A 26,362-nucleotide genomic window follows, 5' to 3' on the forward strand; every position below is an offset into this window, starting at 1 on the left:
CTTTGTTGATTATCCGATCTAGCCGTCAAACTTTCAATATTCTTCATAACACCTTATCTCAGAAGGCTTCTGTTCTCTGCTTCTCTGAACTGTTTATCGTCCACGTTTCACTTCCTTACAAGGCTACACTCCAAACAAATAACTCGACTTTGGTCATAGGCGGGTTTCTGCTGTCCAAGTAGCAAAACTCAACCGTCACTTTCAGTGTCTCATTTCCTAATCGAACTTCCTTACGATCCTCCTAGTTAATTAGATAACGTTCCATTTTCCCTGCCTTGCTTTTGTTTATGCTCATCGTACAACATGTTTTAAGACTGTATCCGTAGTGCTTAAGTAAGCTCCCCATTTCTTTTCCGTCTCTGACAGAATTGCAAACAAAGTGTTTCATTTCTTCTCCACTGACGTTAATTCCTTTTCAGAATTTCTCTTTGGGTTCCTTTGCTGCTTGTTCTACATCTATATAAAGGCTACATCTATATATGGGCTACAATCCTCTCTCGCTCTTTTCTGAACTACTGCCTGCCTATCATGCCCTCAACTGATACAACTGGTTTTTGATTTCTTTTCAGGCTGTACATAATCTAAGTATAGAATATAAGGGACGTGATTTTTATATTATGTATACTTACTTTATTTACTGTCTGTATAACTGTCTCTGTAGCCGAAGTAGCTGGTGTGCACTGTTACTATGGCCTGATGAAACCGGTTCAAGTTCTACTGAACAGAAGAGAGAAAGAACGATTTCTGAGTGCCACACTATTCTTCAATGTCGTGTATCAGACCCCGGACCTCTCAGCAGTGTCTCATGTAGTAACGTCATTTTACACAACTGAAGTTTATCCGTCAGTCGGATGGAGACGTTTAGTGCTGAGAAGTGCTGTCGAAGTGCAACGCGTTGGCGCCCTTCCCCTTCGACATCACACACACCACACTTCAGCGAGCTCTTCACAGACTTCTACATAGGTCCGCTAGAGACACAACACATACGCACAGTGAAGAAAATATGCCAATTGGAGTGACGGAGAAATCGTTTCTACTGAGACAGTTCAACAATCCCTCTTGAGTCTGCCATCAAATACCACATAACTTTTTTCTTTTCTTTTATATTTTTGTTTGCTTTACTTAGTATGTTAACAGCTTATCATTGTTCATAACTGGAATGAAGTGCTGCTCTGCAAACGACATGTAGTCACTATACTACAGGGACGACCGTCTTGTTAAAGAAAGGAAGGAAACTTGCGGTTTAATGTCTCGTCGGAGACCACGTCATCAGAAATGTAGCCCAAGCTCGGAGAGAAGCAGGATGAAGAAAGAAACTGGCCATATCTTTCCAAAGGAACCACGCCGTCGTTCTCCTTAAGCAATTTAGGGAAACCACGAAAAACCGAAATCAGGACAGCCTAACGGGATTACAAATACCATTCTCCCAAATCTTGTTATATTGATTTAGAAGCATTTAATGACAAGATTGTGCGATGGACAATAGTATGATTCGAGTTTTGGCAGCACGAGTGCTTCATCAGACTATCAGTCTAAAACGAGGTGACGTTGCTGTCCAGCTCTCAGGAAAAGACGAACATTTACTATGATCAGCTAAATCCACTGTCTTCCCATAAGAATGTTTGGCACGGTTTATAGCTTTATCTACTGTCGTTATCTGTTCGTAAATGCGATAGTTCTCACACAAATTTAAGAAATCGTCAGTCACCTCACTTAAGATGAACGGTGTACAAAAACAAACGAGTAACATATCTAGAGTAAAAGAGATTTCACAGGAAAATAATTTTAAGGAAACAGACTACTGTAGAATTTGATCAGGTAAATATAATTTTGAAGTGATAGATTGTTGCAACACGACTTTATACTTCTGACATCTGTCCTATGGTGAACTAGTATTCGTTTCACTCAAACCGTTCTTGTCATCGAAATGCAACCAATACATAACACTTATTTTATTAAAGCTATTGTGGGAATCAGACCAATGCCTCGATTCATATACGAGGGCTGTATTAGTTGGTTTATTTGCAACATTTAGCTACGCCTTCCAGCAAATCCTCCACATAGTCACCGCTTCAACTTAGACATTTGTCGTAGCGTGGTACCAACTTTCCAATACCCTCTGACAAAAGCTATCTGCCTGTGACTTCCGCCAATTCCCTGCGCTGGTCTTCAGCTCGTTGTCTGTGCCAAAATATTGTGCTCATAGCCAGCGGTTCATGTGAGCGAAGAGGTGAAAATCAGAAGGGGCCAAGTCCGGGCTGTATGGTGGATGAGCAAACCTCATCGAAAACGCTGCAGTAGCGTCTTCGTTGCCCTCCGAAGTGCTTCCGAGCATTGTCCTGAAGAAGGAAACGCATGATAATTACGTAATGTGGACCGCATGAAATCAGATTGAACCCTTCAGCAGGCACAGTATACTTAGCGGGAGACTCTGTTATTGCCACCATCTTTACGTCTCGTTGTGCTCTCAGGACTGACTGATGGGCTTACTAGAGATACTGTTCAACTCATCTGCGCCAACCCTCATCAGATTTTCAATGTGGTTTTAATTTCGCGATTGATCAGAAGTTGAAAAGAAATAGTCCTCGTAATTTTATGAATTATGAGTGCTAAAATTCCAAAGTAGGTCCTTTGGTTCTGCCAGCTATAATGTAATTTGCCTCGTTCACTTCCTAGGAGACGTTCCTTCGAGTGGGGTTTATGGAACACGGTCCGTGAATGTTGGCATGTGATCTGGTTAATGTGGTTATTGAAATTGTTGATCTGGCGGAGTGCTGAAATTTTTCTGGAAAATGCCGTATTAAGAAGCATGAGATGCAATATGATTCTCGAGACACATTGCACTAGTGTAGAAGTCAGCCAATACAGAGCCAAAGCAAAACTGTAGGACTTCTTCACTCACAAAATACCTTTATTTTCAATCAAGCAACTAGGGATCTATCTACATATACTGCTGTGTCTAAAACGTGTATATTCACTTCAGTATGATTTATTTATAGCACTTACTAGGGACACAGTATAAGCCTTGTGGTTTAGATATTTCGATGGGCAAAATCAGACTACATATCCAAACGTTCTGGGTTCGACTTCTAATCTGTAGGAAGGTCTGTTTTTGGCAGATAGCACGGTTCTTGCTTCTGGTAATACTTTCCGTATGCGGGAAGACCAAGATGCAGCATGGTTCATATTCTACATTAAACTGTATGTCCGGTTGAAGGAAAGTAGCATCATTCTTCTAGTTAAGACTATTTGGAACTTTCTGTAAAACCTTCAATTTGTTAATCTCTGCAGCCTCTGTACTATATACAAACTGCTTTTTATTGCCAAGTATAAGAACTCATATGGCAGAAGACGCTAAGACAACATCTTGTTAGGAGACAAAATATTAACTCAATTTGTTTCCCCGTAGCAATCATCAGAAAGAGGGCAGTATGTTAACTTCTTAGACTCGCAACTGGTACAGTGTAGACCAGAGGGCATTACATAACTAACGTAGGCGAACTAGTGTTTTGCCGAAACTATAAACGAATCTTAGATGTGCTCGAAAATTGTAAAAGAGGGGACTTTTGTGTTAGCTGTATCAGCCAATTTTTTGACGTTGTGGACGATGCTACTAAATTAAAAGGTTGTTAAATATTGAATGAGATTTTTATTCTGTCTCCTTTCTGGGTCTCGCAGCGCGAAACACAAATGTACGTATTTATTGTTGTTTCATAAACATTCACAATGGGATCGACAGTACATAAGAAGTAAAATTAGGAGGCAACTTAGAGGTTTATTGAAATCCAATTATCGGTCAGTTCTATCGCGTCTCTAGAAAATTTAAAGACGATAAGAAGGGTATACTAAGACACTATTGCCACAAGTAAGAAAATGAGGTATGGAAAGAATATGTGGGAGAAGAAGTGAGAGGAAAGTGAACATATAAGAAAGGCAGAGGCAGTTGATGATGGACGCAAGAGGTTGAATAATATACGTGTGTTTCCCTGTGCAACCTTCAGATTGTCTACTATTAAAGACCGTGTCGTCAGTGTTGCGGGACAAAAGCTTTGAAATCTTTTGCCTGCTGTACACCCCCCGACAAATTTTAAAACAGCTTCTTTTGGGAGAATTGAAAATCTGAATCAATTGCCAATATTGACAAAATGGCGGTCTTCTTGGTTCGTGCGCAAACATCTAATTATTTTGTTTTCGTTTCTGAAAGGTCCCAACTGTCTACGAAGCTCTATTCGAATAATCTTTTACTGAAAAGCCATCAGTCGAGTATGTCGCAAATGGATTCGACGACAAAAATTTCGCAGTTTTCTCTCTTTGTACGTATCATGCCCTTCCTAGTCCCCCTAATAACAACACTACTCTTTACACAGTTATGTAGTGAAGTCACTTCTAAAGAGGTGTACAGTACGCACAATGTAGAAGAATTACATGGAAGCAAATTTGTGTCTTAGCTATTTATTTAATACAATGTGGAAGTACTACATGGAAGCAAATTTGTGTCTTAGTTATAGTTAGTTAGTTAGATTCAAATTCTTCCACATATTTCATCATTTCTAGACTCTCTCTCTCTCTCTCTCTCTCTCTCTCTCTCTCTCTGTCACACACACACGACATTATTCCACTCACCGCAATTCACACACTTAGCTTCAAATGGAAAATCATTATTACTTTTCGCTGACTTCACTTGAACAGCAGTTAGGTAATCGACTGCACTGAAACAGTGAAAACACGGAAGCAGCTAGCGGTTCAGGTGCTCAGTCCGGAACCGCGCGACTACTACGGTCGCAGGTTCGAATCCTGCCTCGGGCGTGGATGTGTGTGATGTCCATAGGTTAGTTAGGTTTAAGTAGTTCTAAGTTCTAGGGGACTGATGACCTCAGAAGTTAAGTCCCATAGTGCTCAGAGCCATTTGAACCATTTGAACGGAAGCAGCAACAGACATTTTCTTTATACGAAAGGCGTATACACCACACATACCTTTTCACAAAATGATTGACCTGTGCCAATGTGAGTAATATATATATTTCTTGAGGCTATAGAAGCTGTTAGATATTTGCATCTTTCTCAACTTCTTTAAAATTACAGTTATTATTTTTACGATATTCCTCACTATGTCTGAGGCAGTATCTCCATAGCCAAGGTCGCTGACGCTTGCTAGTGCTGTGGCGCTCAACTCAGGGGTAACTGACTCGAAACCCAGCGAATGATGAATTTGGAACAGCAGTATTCAGCCAGCAACGGGAAGAGGTGTCGCGACATACAGTTCCTGATCACTTTTCCGTCCGCTGGCATCTGAGTCAGTTTCCATCCGCCAAAACTCTTCTCAGTGTCTCTGTGTAGGCATGACAACGTGCATCGAACGAATTTAGACACGCGCTGTTAGGACAGTAACAGAACGGCATAGCCCGTACGATAGTGTAATAGAAATGCTCGGGGAATTTAAATGAGGAATCCATTCTGCTTCCACTATGGTATAACTTGCGTACGAGTCACTAGAACAAATGAAGAAAGATTAGGGCGTGTGCAGAGGCAAAGAGACAAGCATTCTTCCCTCGCCCAATACGCGAATGGAGTAGAACACAGAACAGTTACTATTGAAGTGAAGTACCTGCCAGTATGCACTGCACAGTGGCTAACATAGTACACTGGAGCGTGAAACTTAAGGACAAAAGTAACTTTCGCGTGATACCTCACTGCCAAGTAAACATAGCTCGATGAAACTTGGACCTAGAAAGAACACCTACAATAGGCTTATAGTAAAGAAGGTAAGTGAAAAATTCGCAATTAGACGAACAGAAATGACACTTTTATTGAAAGACAATTGACTCTGAAGTCGCTGCCGATCACGGTGTTTTCCTGGACATTACAAAGGGGGAGGGGGGGATGGGGTGGCATGGTTCTTAATAGGGTTATGATGACCAAAGACGGCAGCGCAGGCTCTGCAACGTGCTCCTATGCTGACCGCAAGATTGGTAATGAGTTGTTATAGTAGGGTGTTCCATTCCTCCACAATTCAGCTGGATGGTCGCTGGTGCATACGGACGTGTTTCAAAACGTCTTCCCAATACATCCCACGCGTGGTCGCTGGGATTTAAATTGGATGAACTGGTGGGCCAGTCCATATCTCTCACTACGACAGCTCCTCCACTTGCGCAGTTCGATGCAGTCGCGCACAGTGATCCACAAGAAATGAAGTCATGGTCGAGTGCACTCCTGAAAAGGCCCTGATGGGGAAGGACTACAGTGTCACATAAACACTGACTACAGAATGTACCGTGTATGAAGATCGGGATGTCAGTACGCCTCCCCACACCATAACATCTAACCACCAAAACGGCCATGTCGACAATGTTCCTGGATGCATCACGCGTTCTCACATCAACTCATATGAGGGTATATCCATTTTGCTGATCCAGGTGTTGTTGTGTGGGGAGGCATAATGTTATTTGGGCGTACTGAATCTTCGATCACGGTACACTCAGCAGTCAACGTTATTATGCCACTGTACTGCTTCCCCGTGAGGACTGTTTCGGCGGTGCAGTCGTGCCTGACTTCATTTTTTATGGATGACGATGCACGACCGCATCTAACTGCGGGAGTTCTTGGAACGAGAGGATATTCGGCGAATGGACTGGCCTCTTCGTTTCCCATCTGCTACGCATGGGATGCGTTGGGCAGACGTATTGCAACTCGTCCACGTGCGCGAACGACCATCCAGCAGTTGTCAACCGCCCTGGTGGAGGACTGGAACGCCCTACCTGATGATGATGATGATGATGTTTGGTTTGTGGGGCGCTCAACTGCGCGGTCATCAGCGCCCGTACAGAGTCCCAATTTTTACACAGTCCAATCCAGCCACTGTCACGAATGATGATGATGATGTGATGATGATGATGATGAAATGAGGACAACACAAACACCCAGCCCAACCGGCCGGGAATCGAACGCTAGCCACTAGACCACGAGCTGCTGACACGCCCTACCTCAAGAACTCCTCAGCAATCTTGTAGCCCAGCAGGTGAGCACGTTGCAGAGTGTGCATTGCAGTCCGTGGTAATCACACACGTTATTAAGAACCACGGTTCGCCTTTTGTAATCTGCAGGGGACCAGCATGAACTGCGGTGACTGTCACTTCTGTTCGTCTGGTTGAGATTTCGTTCAGTTACCTTCTGTATTGTACTGTAGCTGTTATATGTATCTACGGTCCAAGTTTCACCGACCTATGTTACATAGCAATGACACATCACGTGAAAGTTACTTTCGTCCTTCAGTTTTGCTCACCACTGAATGTTTGCGACTACTATCCGTCTGTCGGAGGGGACGTTATATTACGCCGTCTTGAGTCTGTGGACTGGAGTAGACTTTGTGCCCTATTCCGTTTCTTTCCGTAATCATTCATGACAGCTCTTGATTAAACTCCATGCCACAGAATGTCTGTTATGTCCCAAGATCACTCGAATAAGTGAGGAACTACGCTAAAACCTAAATCTAGGAAGAGAAAGAAATGTGTGAGGAAGGCCGGCCGCTGTGGTCGAGCGGTTCTAGGCGTTTCAGTCCGGGACCATGCGGCTGCTGCAGTCGCAGGTTCGACTCCTGCCTCAGGCATGGATGTGTGTGATGTCCTTAGGTTAGGTGGGTTTAAGTAGTTCTAAGTCTAGGGGACTCATGACCTCATATGTTAAGTCCTATAGTGCTTAGAGCCATTTGAACCATTTTTGAAGACCTCCACTACATATCTCAGCAGCACAGTTATTACCGCTTGGTAATCTACAGCGGATTCAAATAACAACAACAATAAATAATAATAATAATAGTAGTAGTATGAATAATAATAATAATAATAATAATAATGACATTCATAACAATATTGTGACAATGTGAAGTATCAGTTCTATAAACGACACCCATGTGCTGGCTCTAGATGACAATAATGCACCGCATATACCACCAAACTACGAGTGAAGTACGATGTAGAAAAAGTACATGTCAGGCTAAGGCTCATAGGAGAAAAATATGTAAATGTAAGTTATCAGTGGAAGTAGTAGTTTACAGAAGATTTGATCGACCGATTCTTGAGTATTGGTCATCAGTTTGCAAGACTTGTCAGGTTTTTCCGGTATAAGATATAGAGAAGAAATATCCAACGAATAGCGGCGTGTTTCATCACGGCCTCATTTATTAAATGCGGCAGTTGCTAAGATACTCAGAATCTCCAGAGACGGACGCTACGAAAGAGGTATTGTGCATCAGGAAGAAGTTTGAAATTCCGAGAGCATACGTTATGAGAAGAGTAGACCAACATATTACAAAGGACACCTTTTAAATTTACGGGCTTCCAGCCGCGTCAAGTGGTTAATATGCCACGAGCTTTCGAGCCAGTATTCCTTGGCTGTTGTCAAGTGGAATGACTGCTGATGGGCCGTTGGTAAGTCCTTGAATAGTCTCGCTGCCCGCTGTGACGTCACTGGTGTTCGCAGCATCGTCATATATGGGAAAACGTACACTCTGCGTTTGACGTGACCACTTCAATATCGCGATCCATGGATCCCACGCTGCGATAAGCTGCAGACCGCCATCTCTATTAAGGCTGTTGTCAGTGATTTTTATTTCGATATCTTCTTTAATTAGGTAGTCCCGGAAACCCTGAGATTTCGTCAAATTGGAGCCGGTTGCCGTTTTCTAGAGCGTGCTCAGCTAAAGTGGGTTTTTCGGAGTAGCGTAGAAGATAAAATCTCTCGTGGTCCTTCTTCAGTTGTTCCACAGTGTACACTCTTTGTGTGGTCTGAAGATCGATAGGATTTTGTGTCGTTGCAACAGACGGCTTATCTTGTGCGACACGGAGAAACAGAACGGCAAAAAAGGAAATTTCTGTTCCTGTTTCTCGTCGTTGGTCTTACTCTCATCTTTACTTAAGATTACTTCACTAAAAATAGCCAAGGAGTGCTTGGTTGAAAGATCGTTGTGTTTTAATCACTTGACGCGTCTGGAAGATCGGGAACATTCAGTCGATGTTACAGCCGCGAGAATCTACTTTCCTAGGGTGCGACTCTCTCCTCACGCCCAATCGCAGACGTACGAGAATAAAAGGGCATGCACAAAAATTTGTAGAAAGAACTCTTGTACGAGGCCTCGTGTCCACATGTTTCCTCATTGCGCAAGTAGTCTGCTATGGGTCTCCTTCTTTGCTATGGAGCTTGCGGTGCGTTTATTACGATGAGATGGCGACAGAAAAAGAAAACGCAAAAGCGACTATAGGTAAAGAAGTATCTAAATAACAGTGGTACGAGAAATAGAAAGTGACTACAATGTTTTGTTTGCAAATTTCAGATGGAGGTCATTCGAAGAATTTAGATTTTCTACTTGGGAAACTGCAGCGATAAGGCAGGAAATAACATTTCATTAGCTGATAACCGCCTATTTATGTATCAGTTTCAACTATTTATTTCACATTTAAAAATATAGCATTTCTGTTATTATTCCTGAAACTGAGAAATTCATAGGCGATTTTCTTAATCTTTATATGAGGGTTAATTAACGTCCAGTGCGTTATACAATTTTAATCATGAAAGATTAGGCTACATGTAGGTTCAAATCTTCAGACTCGACAAATTTTGGAAATTCATGGACCCTAGAATCTAGTAGAACAAAGGTTGTGTTTTTGTATCATCAATGTCCTTCGTTTCTGTTTATAGTAGTTTGTTGACAAGTTATACATATCTCATCATTTCTATTGCACAAATGTCACGCTTCTCAGTTGTTGCACAATTAAGTCCCATATCATGAATATTCGTCCACAGTTTTCATATACAGTTTTCAAAAATTTCTGGTTTATTTTTCTCCGTTTTCCTACTTCGAATCTTATGATATCTCTTTCTGTATAGTAAGATAATCGGAGACTTTTTGTCTGATGTTTGACACCCAGGACATCGCGCCTCAAATTTTTACTCCAATAATCTTTAAAAGTGCCATCCCCATACGACTTTTCTTTGTCGATAATCATCTATAAATTTAAGTGAGCTTCATTAGGACTCAACAGACATATTTGCTCACAAATTGCTTCACAGATTAATCTCAACACACTGTAAATCGTACACGGGCCCCTTCTTACTATCGTCTGCGAAAAAGCGCGAACATTCCCACCGAAGGTGGAAAGCAATGCACTTTACTCACGGCTTCGATTTCCAGGGAGTTACGCAAATGTAAATGCGCATGTTCTGTTGCGCTGCTGGGAATGTATGCGCATGCGCAAAGTTGAACACAGTGGCATTGCACCTTTGCAGAGAGATTGTTGCTCTTGAGGAAGCTTGTTGCTCCCGCTTCATGAAACAGGCAAGGGGCGAATAATACCGCCCGCCACACACCGTGTTTTGCGGAGTGCAGACCTAGAATGCTGTAGGCGCAGTCCCAGGCCCAGCAGCCAGCACCCGACACTGTAGACCGGCGCGGCTGGCGGCCAGCGCCCCAAATTTGGCCGCGTCTATTTCCGTCCCCAGCGGCGCTTCCCAGCCCTGCCTAGCCACAGCACACCTCGCAGCGGTTCCTTTTGTCATCTCGCAATCGCCACCCTGCTTTTACATATAATTCTATTGGCAGAAATCAAAGGTCGTCTTCGCATCAAACGGTTTGTAAAATGTCTGCGTTGCTGAGATATGTAGTCACTACAGTTCTTTTCCATTCAATTCGGAACGTGTTGATCTATTAATGAATCATACTATTAGATCCTAAGTGTCTCCTTTCTCCTCATTACTCTTGCTTGCTTCTCCTCTCACTTTTATTGCTTCTCATAAACCTTCATCTGCACTTTCATCAACCTCCTCCTTCTACCTCTACAGTCGCTTGTTCTCGGTCAGACTGACAGTTCTAGTCCTCAGAATTCATCTTGCTCTTAGATTTATTTCTCATATTCCTCCTCCTTCTTCCCCTGTTACTTCTTACATTTCTCCTTCTTCGTCCTCCTCTCCTTCTCCTCCTTCCCTTTTATCCCAACCACACTCCAACGCTAGTGGTGCGAGCGCGAGTTTCCGCAGCCGTTATCATCTAATGTGTAACTTTCCCCGCTGTTTGACCTCGTTGACATCTTGTTTCCCGGACGAACGTTTTGGCTATTGTCGGAAGTGTCCTTCAGCAGGTTGCTGAATTTACTATTAGGCCAGTGCCGCGTTCAGATATTATATGGTGTAATTTCGTGCCACTTGCACACGCAGTTTGTCAAAAACTGCAAGCAATACAAAACGTCTCGCCTCCGTACTTCTACAATCCGACCCAACGCCCTTCTTGACAAACTGACTTTACATTGTATGAGAGGTGAACGTGGCACTGGACAGGTAATAAATACGTCACCCCGATTGAGAACACTTGAATCAGTGGCCGAAACGTTGTTCCGTAAGGCAATAGGATAACTGGATCACATTGACGGAAAGTTTTACTAAATGGCATTGCCAGTTTTTTGCGAGTGACATTTTTTCTGCCAAATCTTCGTTTGTTGCTGTTCCTACAGTTCGCACTTCTGCTTTAGTTTAGTAACGAGAAGGAGAGAAATACTCCCATACTCCCGCTGTCATTTAAGATTAGGCTACATCAAACTCTGTGGCAGAGCAGTGAACATGTATAACAGCCTTGTGACATGTATGAATTTTCGACGTGAGGTCCCATCAAGAGTCACCGTCTTCTGGGTGGGCATCACAGTCTCGAAAAATTTGAAGAAAGACACCGTTCCATCGGGCTGTCTTATAAAACAGTACTTTATTAAGCACTATTAGTTTCGAGCATTACTAGTAGTGCTTACTAGAATACTATTTTACAATACAGCCCGATGGGACGATGTCTTTTTTCAAATCACATCATGGCATTTTCTTGGCGAGAGGGCAGTTATAGGGTCCATTCAGACACATGGGAACACAAGTAGCGTCTCTTATTTCGAAATGAAATATTAATGGCCGGGGGAGAGATGTGATAAAAACATGCTCCCCCCTTTCCCCACTTTCGAATGACGCTTCCCTTGGAAGGGGATGAAGGAAACCATTGGTCAGGTTACATTAGATTAGATTAAATGAATTCTTTGTTCTGCACACCCACATTGAGGAGAACCTCGTGGATGTGGGACACCTCAGCAGAATGCCCTGTACAGGGTTAACGAAAAGTTGCAGCCAAAATTTCAGGAAACACATAGAAACAGAGTTACCAGCAGTACATTAAACGTTTCCTAACGTAAAATACTCAAAACACGCTATTGGTTACATTTGGCTGGAGTGCACAGTAAGTTATAGTTCTTAGGCTCATCGCCAGTGTTTGCTGTTCCAGTCGAACGCAGGAAGTACTGACATGTGACTCACTTCATTGTTTGTGTTTACATGCTACTGCTAACCACCACAATATTATTGTACTTGGCCTACCATGGCCGTTATCTGAATCACGCGGAGTTGCTACAGCAAACAAGTACAGCGGTGATTAAGAAAACTGCGTCGCACTGTGAGTGCTTTCAGGACACTTGTGCATATACTACCAAGTGGTTCAGCGTGTACTCGTTAAATACCACGATGAAAACCCACGATTAACAGACCGAGGCGCCCTTACTGCCAGGTATAAGAATATTGTGGTCAACTAATAACTTCCTTGCTCTAGTAGTATCAACCACGTAGCAGCGGCTGTTTAGTGTTCATCACGGACTTGATTTCCGGTAGAGTAGAATGGAAGTGTACTCGAATGCAAAGATGGCATATGCCCATTTGCTGTACGGATTAGTAGATGGTAATGGCATGGTGTCAACGTTGGTATCGGGAGAGATTTCCAGAATGATGGTGTCCCGAAAGGAGATGGTTTCAAGTAATTGATTGTAGTCTTAGGGAGCACTGAGTGCGAAGGCGTGTTGAAGCTAGTATGCTTGCTAATGGATGGCATTTTGAACATTTCATTTGCGAATGAGTTTCATACTGTGCTGATACGTTCTTTCCCTGTGAGTTTTCCATCATAAATGTCTTGAAGAGTTGTAGAAACTGAGTTCTAACATGGAAATTGAGCATTTCTCGACCCATGGCCATACAACGTATTTTCTTCAACTGCGCCTGCGGAATGTTTTCTTACTGTTTGGCCGTACCTTTTTATTACACCCTGTTGAACGACAGCATCGGGGAACTACCCTCGTCAGCTAGCTGACTGCGTAGCACCCAGTAAGAATGACAACACCGGCTTTCTCGACTAATGCATTACAGCTACCACTGAAATAACCATGAAAACAACTCAACTGATAATTTGCGAGCTTTCGAGGCATTCATGTTTATCTCCTAGTAAAGTTCCACTTGTATATATTTCACTACCCTGATTTATACGTTTTTAAGTTGCTGTGATAACCGAAAGAGGTGGCGTAGTAGTTGAGGGCTCTAAGCACTATGGGACTTAACATCTGAGGTCATCAGTCCCCAGTAGTTGAGGGATCCGACTTATATTCGGGTAGACAGAAATTTCAAAAAATGGTGCAAATGGCTCTGAGCACTATGGGACTTAACTTCTATGGACATCAGTCCCCCAGAACTTAGACCTACTTAAACCTAACTAACCTAAGGACATCACATAACACCCAGTCATCTCGAGGCAGAGAAAATCCCTGACCCCGCCGGTAATCGAATCCGGGAACCCGGGCGCGGGAAGCGAGAACGCTACCGCACGACCGCGAGCTGCGGACCAGAAATTTTAAATTCCTGTGCTGCCGTCCTCGTTTAGGTTTCCCGTGGTTTCTGCAAATCAGTCCAGGCGAAAGCCGCGATGGTTCCGTTAAACCGACCGCAGCAGACTCATGCCATTGCACTTCGTCGCTAATGATTTAGTTCTCGATGAGATAATGAACTGGAACTACCGGTATCCTGAATACAATGATTTACAGTTGAAACAACCAACATGGCACTGCAATGTCCATCTGTATATTTACCAATAACGCACTTCTCTCCACCATTTATTTCTCTTGTTTTGAAGAGCTTTTAAGGAGTGACAGTAAATATTTGAGTGCGTAACAATATGGAAAAAACATGAGATGTCAAACCCCCTCGGAGGACTTGCAAGTATATGTACTGCCACCTCTTATGATATCAAACTTTATAGGCCTGCTGCCGGGAAGTAAACTTCTCCCGAGGACCTTTATTTAGCGCTAAACTTAATATGAAAGTGTAGATATTCGCTCACTCCACTTTTCACAAAGTAACAATGCTTTACAAAATTTTCAGAGAAATTAAATTTCTTAAAAATCTAATAATAGTCACTGAAAAAACGAGAGACTAGATGAAATACAACGCCAGAAAAAAATAGTACATCCTTTTAGAGGTTTCCAGTCCACTCAAGATTTATTGTTGCAACAGGTAATATAGAGTACATAAAAGATTACATTTTCAGTTCAATAGCACAAGCGGTTCTGCGGTACTGGGTATCGATCCATGCCGCATCCAGTCGATTGTACAGATGGCGAATACTGTCCTGAGATACGTTATGCCACGCCTGCTCGACCTGTTCATGTAGTTCTGTAAAACTTGGTTGACGAGTCGCACGAGTCACTTATCATCCCATCATGTCTCACAAGTGCTCGATTGGAAACGAGTCTCGAGATCGTGCTGGTCATGAAAGTCGCTGCACAACTTGCAGAGCACGTCGACTTTCACGAGCAGTACTTGGGCTAGCATTGTCCTGTTAGAATAATGCATCACCTTCCTGTTGTAAGGGCAGAAAAAGAACGGGTCTAACAACATTACGGGCGCACCGAGCGCCGGCTAGCGTCCACTCCAAAAACAACAAAGGTGAACGAGAGTTGTAGTTATCGCACCCCTAGGTCGGGGGTGGGTTCAAAAATTCAAATGGCTCTAAGCACTGTGGCACTTAACATCTGAGGTCATCATTCCCCTAGACTGCCCGAGGCAGGATTCGAACCTGCCACCGTAGCAGTCGCGCGGTTCCGGACTGTAGCGCCTAGAACGGCTCGGCCACCCCGGAAACGACCGTCATTTGCGTGCAGACAGAATCTGCTTCTCACTGGCGCGTCATTCCATCTTTCAAGTGATCCTCTGGCGGCATCAGTCGAACCACAAACGTAATGATGTGGCGTGAGTGGGAAACGGGCTAGAGGTGTGTTTAACCGTAGTCCCGCTGCTAATCACTGGTTCGCAACAGCTCATGTTGACATGTTTGGGCTCACCTGTGCTGTGCTAGCTGTACGATCTGCGACTGCCGTCCCTACATTACAACGATCCTGGCAGGCGTCTATGCTGCGTGGACGTCCAGAATCTCGTCTATGGGTCTGAGTATGCCCTCGGGACCACTGATAACAGCATCGTTGCACAACTAGTACAGCACGTCCAACCTGTGTGGTAATTCTCTGAAGGCACCATCCCGCATTAGAGCATGATTGCCTGGTTGCTTCACACGTTTGCACCACACAAAGCCTTCTGTGAGCATTCCTTGGTAAAGGATAGGCACAGATGGAGCTCTGGTGACTATGCCGCTACGCTATCCATCGGAGGGCAACGTTGAAACCTAGATAAGTACATCAGCTATCCCCCAGGTGGCAAGTGCTGCCACGGAATCAAAATTGATGTAGTCTTTCCAAGTGTACTAATCACCTGGCAGTGTAGTTAAGACAACTAAGAAAATTATTGTTGGTAGACAGTTTCAAACCAATGACAGCTAGTAATTAAATCTGTCCTTTGCCAGAGCCATGGTCGATTTGCTGGCAATAGTGTAAATTAAAACTTTGGTATTTAAGATGTTCTTGATAATATCATCCCCATTAGAAATGCAAACAATTGCAAAAAATGTCTAACTTGGGGAAGAAGCTGGGGGTTGTCTATCCTACAACATATTTCATTGTCACTAAATTCTGTGTTCACAGGCTTCGTAGTATATGTTTGAGAGAGTGTTCCTCAATTTGAATCAAAGGAGGCAACTGGATAACATTTTAATGGCAGGTTGGCAGAAAAGTGCGCACCAAATGAAAACATATGTTATTAACAAGGAGTGCAAATCGCCATATTCCAATAAATTCATTTAAACGTGACATCTCATAACGCAGTTGTTACATCTGGTCGTTATTTTTTTCATAGACCACTCAACTATGATCTGCATTCAGTAAAACAGAAACATTCCCTTTGAATATTGAATAAGTTTCCGGTGAAGTTCCAAAAAGTTCCAACCCTCTGTGCAGATATGAGTAGTCCTATGTCGGTAATTGGAATGAGACACAATTCATTAACCACCTTTTGATAAGCTTTTAAGGGCGCCAGACTTAATTTTACCTGAGAAGATAATGCCCCCACCAAGCAGTAAACAGAAAAGAGAAAACACAAGTCAAAGAACAAGGAAAATGATGACATACCCACCACTTATAACGACAGTTACAGCTGTGGAAGGAATAAAAGTGCCTGGATTCAGCACTGTGCTTGTATGTGACTGTTACACGAAACTTGGCAGTCCATCGATTCAGCTGATGATATCGTATTTATGTGCAATATTTAAGCATATGTTGGTGACAATGACACAAATGCTGAAACGTGGGCTAGTTGAAGTGTAACTATACCGTAGATATAACGGTATAAAGCACATTATCGCGAAGTTAAGCACACAGGTCACAGAATTAGGTATGCTATAACCAAATTTGGTAGCTCGACCACATTGTTAGCAGAATTTTAACTTCAACCTTTTTGCAATTCTTAGACACTCTTCATCATTGGTTAGTTGAACAATGTATAGATTTCTTACATGCATGTTATGTTTTCGATAGAGTGCCATTTTGTTTGGATTACTCATTCACAAGCGTTAATACTGGTACCACAAAGTTAGATAAGTTTACCATAGTTACTGTGTTCCAGATTCTGAGCGCTGAATTTTATGGTTCATAGAGTACTTGGACTCTGTCATCAGTGTCTACTGTAACTCATTAGTGCATGGCGCTTGTTCCCTTGATCCATGTACCCAGTGGCAGTTTTCCTGTGTCCATGCTGCTGTCTCTGCCATATGATGTATGATAAGCAGAGCTACATGTATGGGCAGTGGTGTCTGCACAGTGAGGAAGTGGTTCTGGATGCTTGGTTGTCACCAACTGTTGCTGTGCAGCATTAATTTGCTAAGTGATCTGCTCCACAGTGGTTGTCTATCAGCTGTCATAATGCAGCCTTTCATCAACACACTGTTGACTTGGCAGTGAATTGAGATAACCGCAGTACACTATTGCACAGAGATACAGAAAAAGCGCTTAGCCTGCACAACCCTTGAGATTGCTTGCCCACGCATCAAGAACCTACACTCTGATTGCAATCATGTTCACGAAATGGGTATCACATATCTTGCCCATCCTGTTGTTAACTGTAATGTTGGTATGTATGAGGCTTGACAACAGCTCACTCACATGATACACAATTACTTCACATTCCATTGTGATGTGAGAGCTCTCTCTACAGCACTGCAGCTGTCTGTAATTCATTTGCTTATGAGTATATATGAGGGAGAGGTGAGGGCTGCCACTAGTTACAGTACATAAATCAGATGCAAACTCATTTCCTGATATCTTGCAGTGTAAATCCACATTCTGATCCATATCACTTAAAAAAGAGTGAAACCAGCTGTATATTATTAGGAAACATTGATATATGTAAATTTCACTCCGTTCTTAAAGCTTGTTGGAAATTGTTGCGTTACAATAGTTATTATTGTCCTCAATAACTTAAAGATTGACCAGCAGACTTTCTTATGACAGTCATGGTCCCATACCAAAGAACATAAATGTAAAGGAATGCAAGATGCAGAACACAGGCCTCTCTTACTGCCAAAGCCTTGACCGATATAATGCTGGGACGAATGGAAAGAAAAGAAATCATATAAAATGATTTATATGCAGTGAAATACCATAATCTGATCACTGTGGATGAAATCCACCAAAGGTAATGATATCAGTGCAAACTGTTCATGTATGCTGAACCTGCAGTGTAACAAATATGTTGAAAAAAGTATATTCATGACATCAACTGTACTATTGTATGGTTGTTCTCCACAGGTTTTAGTTACTACAACCATCTCCACAGGTTAAAAACATTGTATACATTAAGAGATCAAAAATACATTTTCATCAAATGTGATACAACCAAATGTAAAACACAGGTTACTGTCATAATAGTCTTCCTGAACATAGACCACATAAACAAGTTGTGCATTGGCACAATTATAGTTATGTACAACTGTTGATAACTCCACAAGTATTTTCTCACACATCATATTCAAGAAAGGGCCAATCAAGGTAGCATACTAGTACGGCACTTAACTTGCATTCAGGAGGATGGTGATTCGAAACCGCATCCAGCTGTCCAGATTTAATTTTTTTTCTGAATCTCTTGAGGTGAATGTTGGGATGCTTCCTTTGATTTCCTTCCTCATACAGCTTGTGCTCACTACTAACACTTTTGTCAACAGGGCATTAAAGCCTAATCTTCTGTCTTCCTGTTTATGAAAGACAATGCACTAAATTCTGTAATGTTGCTGAAATTCAGCAAATTCTTATATCTAATGCACAGCAATTTGATTTGTTCATTAATGTACTTGTGGATTGTATTTTCAGGAATAGGATTGACACTATACAAAGACCACACATAGCATACTGTCACTGATGAGTCAATACGAAGTTTCCATCTTCATATTAGAAGAAAAAAAAAAAAAAAAGAGTTTTTGACTATGCCTGAATCTACAGATGTTAAATGTACTTAATTTTCGTATAAATAAATGATATCTTAATAGTAATCAATGACAAATTATTATCTTTTGAAAAGGTAATGTTAATCAGTTAGTGCACATAGTACATGATTTCCAAACTTCAACACTGATTTAGTATGCACACAGAAAAACTAGAAAGAACAGTCATCATAATGTCACAGTTATCTTATTATTAGAACATGGTACAAATGAGCATCATCTGAAACCACTGTAACAGAAATTCTGTGGTAGAAATTGTGATTTTTGTCATTTATTATACTGGTGATGAAAATTAAAGCATCAAACAGAAATTTTGCAAGTTTGTGTTTATTTTTGACACAAAAAATATAAACAGGTGATAGTAAAGCAGAAAAAATGAAAAGAATACAGAACATAATCAACTGCAGGATGCATAATGGTAGATAAAAATGCTCTTAAAATTTTTCCAACTTAACAGATTTGCCCACACATTCTGACAACTGGTTAATGTGCTCAGTATGGGATGTGACTACCTCTGGCCCCAATACAGGCCTCAAACAATGGCACATGCTGTAAATGATGTCCTCAATCTCATGTTGAGGTAATAACACCCATTCATCCTACATAGCTGCTCACAAGTCTTGGTGAGTGGTTGGTGGATGCTGACATGATGCAACCCATCTCCCTAGTGCATACCAGACATGCTCTATGGGATTCAAATTGGGAGAGCGAGCAGGCAACACTATGTGTGCAGTGTCTTCTGTTTTCAAAAAAACATCGACCACCTGTGTTCTATGAGGTCAAGCATTATTGTCCATCAATACAAAGTCTGGGCCCACAGCATATCGCAACCACCATGCGTGAGATCGCAAGATCTCATGGTACCTGACAGCAGTTAAATTTTGCTGATTCACCCATACAAGTGGTCTACATAATCCCTGCCTACACCATTAGAGATCCTCCTTGATATCAGTCTCTTTCTACAATGTTTAGGTCCCAGAACCATGTTTCACATCACTCCAGATGTGAATCCATGAAGAATCATTCTCCGGACCAAATTGGGACTCATCTGCGAAAAGAACATTGGCCTGCTGTTCAACTGTCGAGGTTGCGTGTTGACTGCTCCAATCTGTAGACACTTCCTTCTGTGAAGACATGCCAGAGGTAAACATACAGCAGGTCTTCAACAATAAAGGCCACCCTGCTGAAGCCTTCTGTATACCATTTGCCTCAATACATCATCTCCATGGGATGCTGTGAGGACAGATGCCAGTTGCAGTGCAGTACTAAGCCAGTACCCTCATGCCCTTACAGCCAAATAATGGTCCACTCCTTCTGATATCACTCCTGGTCTCCAAGATACAGATTCAGTCTCTATTAACTGTCTCCTTATCTGAGGAACAACAGAACAATTCACATTAAGTCATCGGGCCACATCAGTTTACAACTCTCCTGCTTCTATTCTTCCTGCAGCCCTCCAGAGCAGAGTGTCTGTAGGCATCTTGCCTGTGCCATACTGCACAACCTGTGCCCATGTGCAAAGTGATTGTGGATGCGGGACTACACTGCAAACACCATCCCACTTGGTACGTGCTCTGACATCATTGCTGGAATGGTTATCCATTGATTGGAATGCCATCTTCCATGCAGAACACTAATGTAATGATATCTATTGACATTTTGAATGATTATATCATGAATTGGACACAGGATGGGGAAATAGCAGTTTGTTGCTTTAATTTTGGACACCAGTGTATACCAGCCACAATAATTCAGCATTAGATCTCTCAATTCTTTCAGACATATTAACTTTTTTAACCAAAGAAGTACTTTCTATTGACCACTATGCTAGAAGATAATTGTTGATTTCATTCAGCATGTTAATTTATAATGTAAATTTCTCTTCTTTAATCAATGGTGTTCCAATTGTTTTAGGTTTAGGAAGAAAAGTCACGTGATCAAACATGGCGGACGATGAGGTGAGGTGAGTTACAAACAATTTTTGTATTCCCAAAGGACTTTCAGGACACGGGTAATAAAATCAGTTTTTGTTTATTTTTGTTAGCAAGTACAAACACCAATGGGCCCTACTTTACAAATTTAAACCTTTCTTGCTAATTTCTTCTATGAGGCATACATATTTGTGTCTTATGTGCGTTAACGATAGTTGTGCATATGTACAGATCCATATAATTCAACTTCATTAAGTTTTATATAATGAAATATGGGAGCTTCTATTTTCCAATAATTACATGTTTTCATCAAACAAAAATAAATTGGTTTTCTAATCTTTTTTTTTTCATGGTATCATCTGCTGTGTACAACAAAATTACTGATGGACATCGTCTCATTGGTGCATTCATTTGTGCAGTGAAACAAGATACAAAATGAAACAAAGGTACAGTATTTGTGTGCCCTTTGCATGTTGCCTTTACTAAACTACACTTATGACGACTACCAGTATTGGTGAAAGCAAAGAATTTACTGTTATTTCACCCTTAGGCCTACTTCTTTTCATAAATTTCAGTTATTGTCAGCAATACACAATGAAGCATTTCAAAGAAATACCTTCCTTCAGATTTCACCTTTCAACAACAAAATCATATATTAACAACATAAATTATTATGTGTGGCATATCAGAGCCGAAAAATGGTAGATGTAACATCATGTTACATAGCTCTTCAATGATTATTTCTCTATGAGCATAATTCCTGTTGTTTGAAACATAATGTTTTTCACAACATTCTTGTAAATCTGAAATGATTTACTATTTCTCAATATGTTTTTCCCATAAAATCAGACAACAATAATGGATTTTCACAGATCAGAAATTTTTGTCAAGTATGTGTAAAATATATTCATGCTACTGATAGCAATCTTATAGGTCCTACAGAACCACATGAAGAACTGGTGAACTTTCAAGAAAGACAGTAAGCCACATTATGAAACATATACGTAACAAAATAACACGCTACATGTTTGCCATGTAACTGTTTTTGTCTTTCAGACATGCAAAATGTAACTGTTCATTTATTAAAGACAATGTGTAGAGACACATGATGCAGCTTTAAGTAAATTTCAGGTCACATATTTCAATTTAGTTTGGTATACAAAGAAATTGTAGGGTAATGTGTTATAATGCCACTAGAGGTTCTGCCATTTTTGAAGAAAAATGTGAGAGCTTTTTTTGTAAGTTTGTGAAGACTTTCATCATAACATTGTTCATCCAGTGAATTTTCTGTTAATAAGAAAATACAGGCATGCATCATGTGACTCAGGGTTAATTTTTCTTTTGAAATGTTTATTTTGATTCATTTAAGTACACTCACTTCTCTTAAGTATGCTCTCCAATTTTGCATTGCTAATTTTGCTAAAACAGTAAAGAAATATTAAATTAAATTTATATCTTGCATATAAATTGGCTCATCTGCCAGTCTAGTCTTTAAATAAGACAAGGCTTGCAGTGATGTATTATAAACACAATATAAGCTAAATTACTGTACATTAAAATATATGTGTCTCACTCCTTCTTTTTATCTTTCCTGACATCCGTTTCAATCTAAGAACTTTTGTAAATAGTTCTTCTTTATTTATTATGCTCTGTCATGAACTGATAATTTAACTAACTATTTTCTCATGTGATATTTTAAATTCTTTGGTAATGGAAAAGGCCTCTTAAATACAGTAACTGAAATATGTTTGCACTTGTTGGTAATACCTAACTGCATCAGTTAATCTTTTGTATGCACGAAGACTTGTTAACTGAAAAGCAATATTTTCGAATTACTATCAGATAATTATCATTGGAATCAAACTTCAAATCTTCTAATTTTTTGTATATGTTGAAATGATTGGAGAACAGAACTCATTTCAGAAATTTCAGTTGTGTTGTCTTTGTATTTTATAATGCAAATCACCTTTACTGACTAGCTTTTCTTTTTCCTTTCAGAGAAAGCGTCTTGAGGAGGCATGTACAGAATTTGGGACCATGAGGATGAAGCTTTTCCTTTGGATCTTACTATCATTACTAACAAATGAAATACCAGAACAAAATATGAATAACCCATTTGATAAGTCAAACAAAAGTTTCCTAGCCTAAGTACTTTTAGAAACTCCAGCACTATTAGTCCTGCAACTAAAAATTACTCTACAACATATCAATAGCATGCAGAATGCTCAAAGATGGAACAAATAAATAAATTTTATGTTAGATCCTTCATATTAATAATTTTCCTTATGTGCCGGTAGTGCATATACTTTTCATGGATTCTTTATCTTCTGCCATTGTGGTAACATATCCCATAATGTAACTGCAGAAGCAATTATATTCCTGAAAATAAGTATGAAGTGAATGTGACCAAATTATTTAAAAGTATATCCACTGCTGTGAGTAATGCATCTGTGGAAAATTGCTTATAAAGAAGTAATATAGGTTATATTCCATCTTTTGCAGCTGTACTAAGACTTTTTTAGACCATAAGTGCTTCACTGTATTCCAAAGCATCTTCAGTGGTCAGATTTTTTGCTTCCTGCTACATTCTTCATGTTCGTTCTTCCATACACTAATAAGCAAAACATCTGATCACTGAAGATAATTTGAAATAAAGTGAAACATGTATGGTATAAAAAGGACTTTTATTACAGCCACTAAGGATGAAATATATACAACCATATAGCTTGTGTGAATGCAATTCCAAAAAAAGATACTTAAAAACAAAAACAAAACTTTTAATGAGCATCAAAAGCCAGGAACTTTAGTATTACAGCCATTAGTTTAACAACAAGTTTTATTCTGAAACTTCCTGGCAGATTAAAACTGTGTGCCCGACCGAGACTCGAACTGGTAGAGCACTTGCCCGCGAAAGGCAAAGGTCCCGAGTTCGAGTCTCGGTCGGGCACACAGTTTTAATCTGCCAGGAAGTTTCATATCAGCGCACACTCCGCTGCAGAGTGAAAATCTCATTCTGGAAGTTTTATTCTCTTTCTGTGCTGAGGAAGTGTACCTGAACGGATCTTTTTTTATACAAATGGAAATGCGTTTTTCTCAAATTCTTAGTTCTAAAAAAACTTAGAACTGTATCAACTTTAATTTTAATTTCTGAATGCTGGATTTTGATATATTATTTCAGCCAGAACTATGCTTAATGTAAATTGACCAGCCATTGTTATACAGTCCTGAAAATAGTAAATGACAAAAAATTTTTGATTCTTGACTAAAGTTATCTGATCATAAAGAAATGAACATAAAAAAAATTAAGTGAAGAAAATTCAGAAGTATAACACTCATGTAAATGTTTACAGAATGCTCAGGAACACTGTTGCACAAAAGTAAGAGCAAAATGTCAGAATAAATTGCTGAAAATTGATGCATGCTCCAGCCATTTTGAAACACATCTCCCTTAAGACTAGCATAATGTAATTGTAGCTGTAACATTCAAATGTGTACAGCTCTTAACTCATGTTTTCTTGTTACCTCTGTACTGTGTAAACATCCTTCTGTTGCCCCTTTGGTATACCTACTACTCATTGACCAGTGTCAATATAACATGTCTATAGCACACAACACAGTTTCTCTTGCCTTGTATTTAAGGAAGTACATTTCATGTGACATTGGGTATGTCTACTGCCATCTCACTTGACACAGTGTTCATTATCATTATCACCTCTAACCACTTCTAAAATATTAGAAATTTGCACAAGGTAATCTGTTAGTCACCATTCCCATCTGAGTATAAATCATAAAGATTGTTGTTAAGAACTGGTCACAACTGGAAAATAACAGCTTCATGCACAAATATAATCCAAAGGAAGAAGATGGCCTCCATTTTTTACAAATTAAATGGCCATCATGTTCACTGAGAAAATTTGTAACATTCCTACAGAACTCATAATCATAATGAAACATACCAACAAACAGATAGGCCTATTGGCTGCCTTATCTAAGGCATGGAAATAATTGGCTGAAACTAAGTATCTAAGTCCCATTTGCCATCTTGAACACTTAAATTGACAGCTAGGTTTACAAAACAATTCTGTGTCCCTTAAAAAACATGTCCTTGAGTACCTACCACCATTTACATTTTCCATCGGTTCTATATTAAGCAGTAACTAGCCCATACAAACCTTCCAATGCAATGTATATAAGCTTATATTTCACCAACTTCAACTAATGTTATATTTTCCAATTAACATCATCTGTGTTACTGATCAAATTTGTTTGTACCAAAAAGACAAAATTATTCATCCAAGGTTGATGAATAATTAATTTAGTGATAAGTACATCACAGAGCAATATCTTTAATAAGCAAGATGTAATCAGTCAACAATCATTACAAATAGTTTTATGTTCTTTCTGTAATCCAAACTAGAATATTTGTTATGTGTACCATAACTGAGTAATTTTTATTTCCCAATAGGCAAAGAAAGCCAAACAGGCTGAAATCGACCGCAAGCGCGCAGAAGTGCGCAAGCGGCTCGAGGAGGCATCTAAAGCCAAGAAGGCTAAGAAAGGTTTCATGACTCCAGAGAGGAAGAAGAAACTGAGGGTAAGTACCAGTTTTATGTTCTACACACACACACACACACACACACACACACACACACACAGACACACACACACACACACACACACACACGTCTTTTCTTATGAAATTAGAGCATGTTCACATTTGAGTTTCAGAGTAGGTAGTTTTTGTTTTCCTATCTTTTTTTTGTAAAGATATATATATATATATATATATATATATATATATATATATATATATATATATATATATATATATATATTTACATTAACATCTGTTTAAAATATAAATCAAGAGAAATTGTCCACCTCAAGACATGATGTACACATCTCAATCATGTAAATTGTGCTTTCAATGGCTTGTTTTACTGTTGACAACAGTTACTGCTGAGAAAGAAAGCAGCTGAAGAACTGAAGAAAGAACAAGAAAGGAAAGCAGCTGAGAGGAGGAGAATCATTGAGGAGCGGTGTGGCAAACCAAAGAACGTTGATGAAGCCAATGAAGGTATGAAAGTATACTGTCATAATGTCAATACGCATTTCTCTGGTGCACATTAGAGTCAATAGGTCATTTGTGTTGCCAGTATTTTCCCATTATTGGCATAATTAAACAATTCTGAAATCTCCAGTGACATGGCTTCTTTAGCATATATGTTACATGAATTTATGCACTCATATAGCCAAAAATGAGAGCACAGCCATTACTTGAAAAACTTTTGTTAGTCAGACGTCAGTGAGTTATTCTGCAGAAGATTGTGTGCTGAATGAATCTTCACAGCTGTTAAAAACTGTGTATACTGCCTGCATTTGAAACTGGATCTTTAACTTTTTTAAACCTTTGAGTCCATATCTGTATTCTGTACAAGAAGTTTGAAATAGTAAGGCATAACAAACTAAATAAAAAGATCCTGGTTCAAATTTCTAATTAACGTATAGATTCAGTCGGCACAGACATCATGATGTGAAAATTCTTATATGTCAAGATTCCATTCAACATACATTAAAATATTCTTGTTGCTGATGTGTTGTTTAAACTCTATGTTGGTGTCAAACATGGCATCTAAATCTGCAGTATTCAGAGTTCTTTGATTTATTGCTCGAGAGGAAAATTGAGTCCATACAAATTTACAGGACAATATGTCAATAATTT

At 40.1% G+C, this 26,362-nt stretch overlaps 1 protein-coding gene across 4 annotated transcripts in view; it reads left to right on the forward strand.

The window, feature by feature from the left end:
• Positions 1-26,362, forward strand: part of LOC124607208 (troponin I 3-like) — a 129,404-nt gene that overhangs the window by 15,971 nt on the left and 87,071 nt on the right. For 3 of the 4 annotated variants that reach the window (XM_047139473.1, XM_047139474.1, XM_047139472.1), the window contains exons 2-5: positions 20,624-20,667; positions 22,639-22,656; positions 25,106-25,234; positions 25,594-25,717. In XM_047139473.1, coding sequence (XP_046995429.1) covers positions 20,653-20,667; positions 22,639-22,656; positions 25,106-25,234; positions 25,594-25,717 — 286 coding nt within the window. In that variant the 5' untranslated portion in view covers positions 20,624-20,652. The remainder of the gene's footprint in view (positions 1-20,623; positions 20,668-22,638; positions 22,657-25,105; positions 25,235-25,593; positions 25,718-26,362) is intronic. The other variant, XM_047139475.1, reaches the window with a different exon arrangement.

Source organism: Schistocerca americana, chromosome 3 (assembly GCF_021461395.2).
Source record: "Schistocerca americana isolate TAMUIC-IGC-003095 chromosome 3, iqSchAmer2.1, whole genome shotgun sequence".
In the NCBI taxonomy this organism is placed as follows: Eukaryota; Metazoa; Arthropoda; class Insecta; order Orthoptera; family Acrididae; genus Schistocerca; species Schistocerca americana.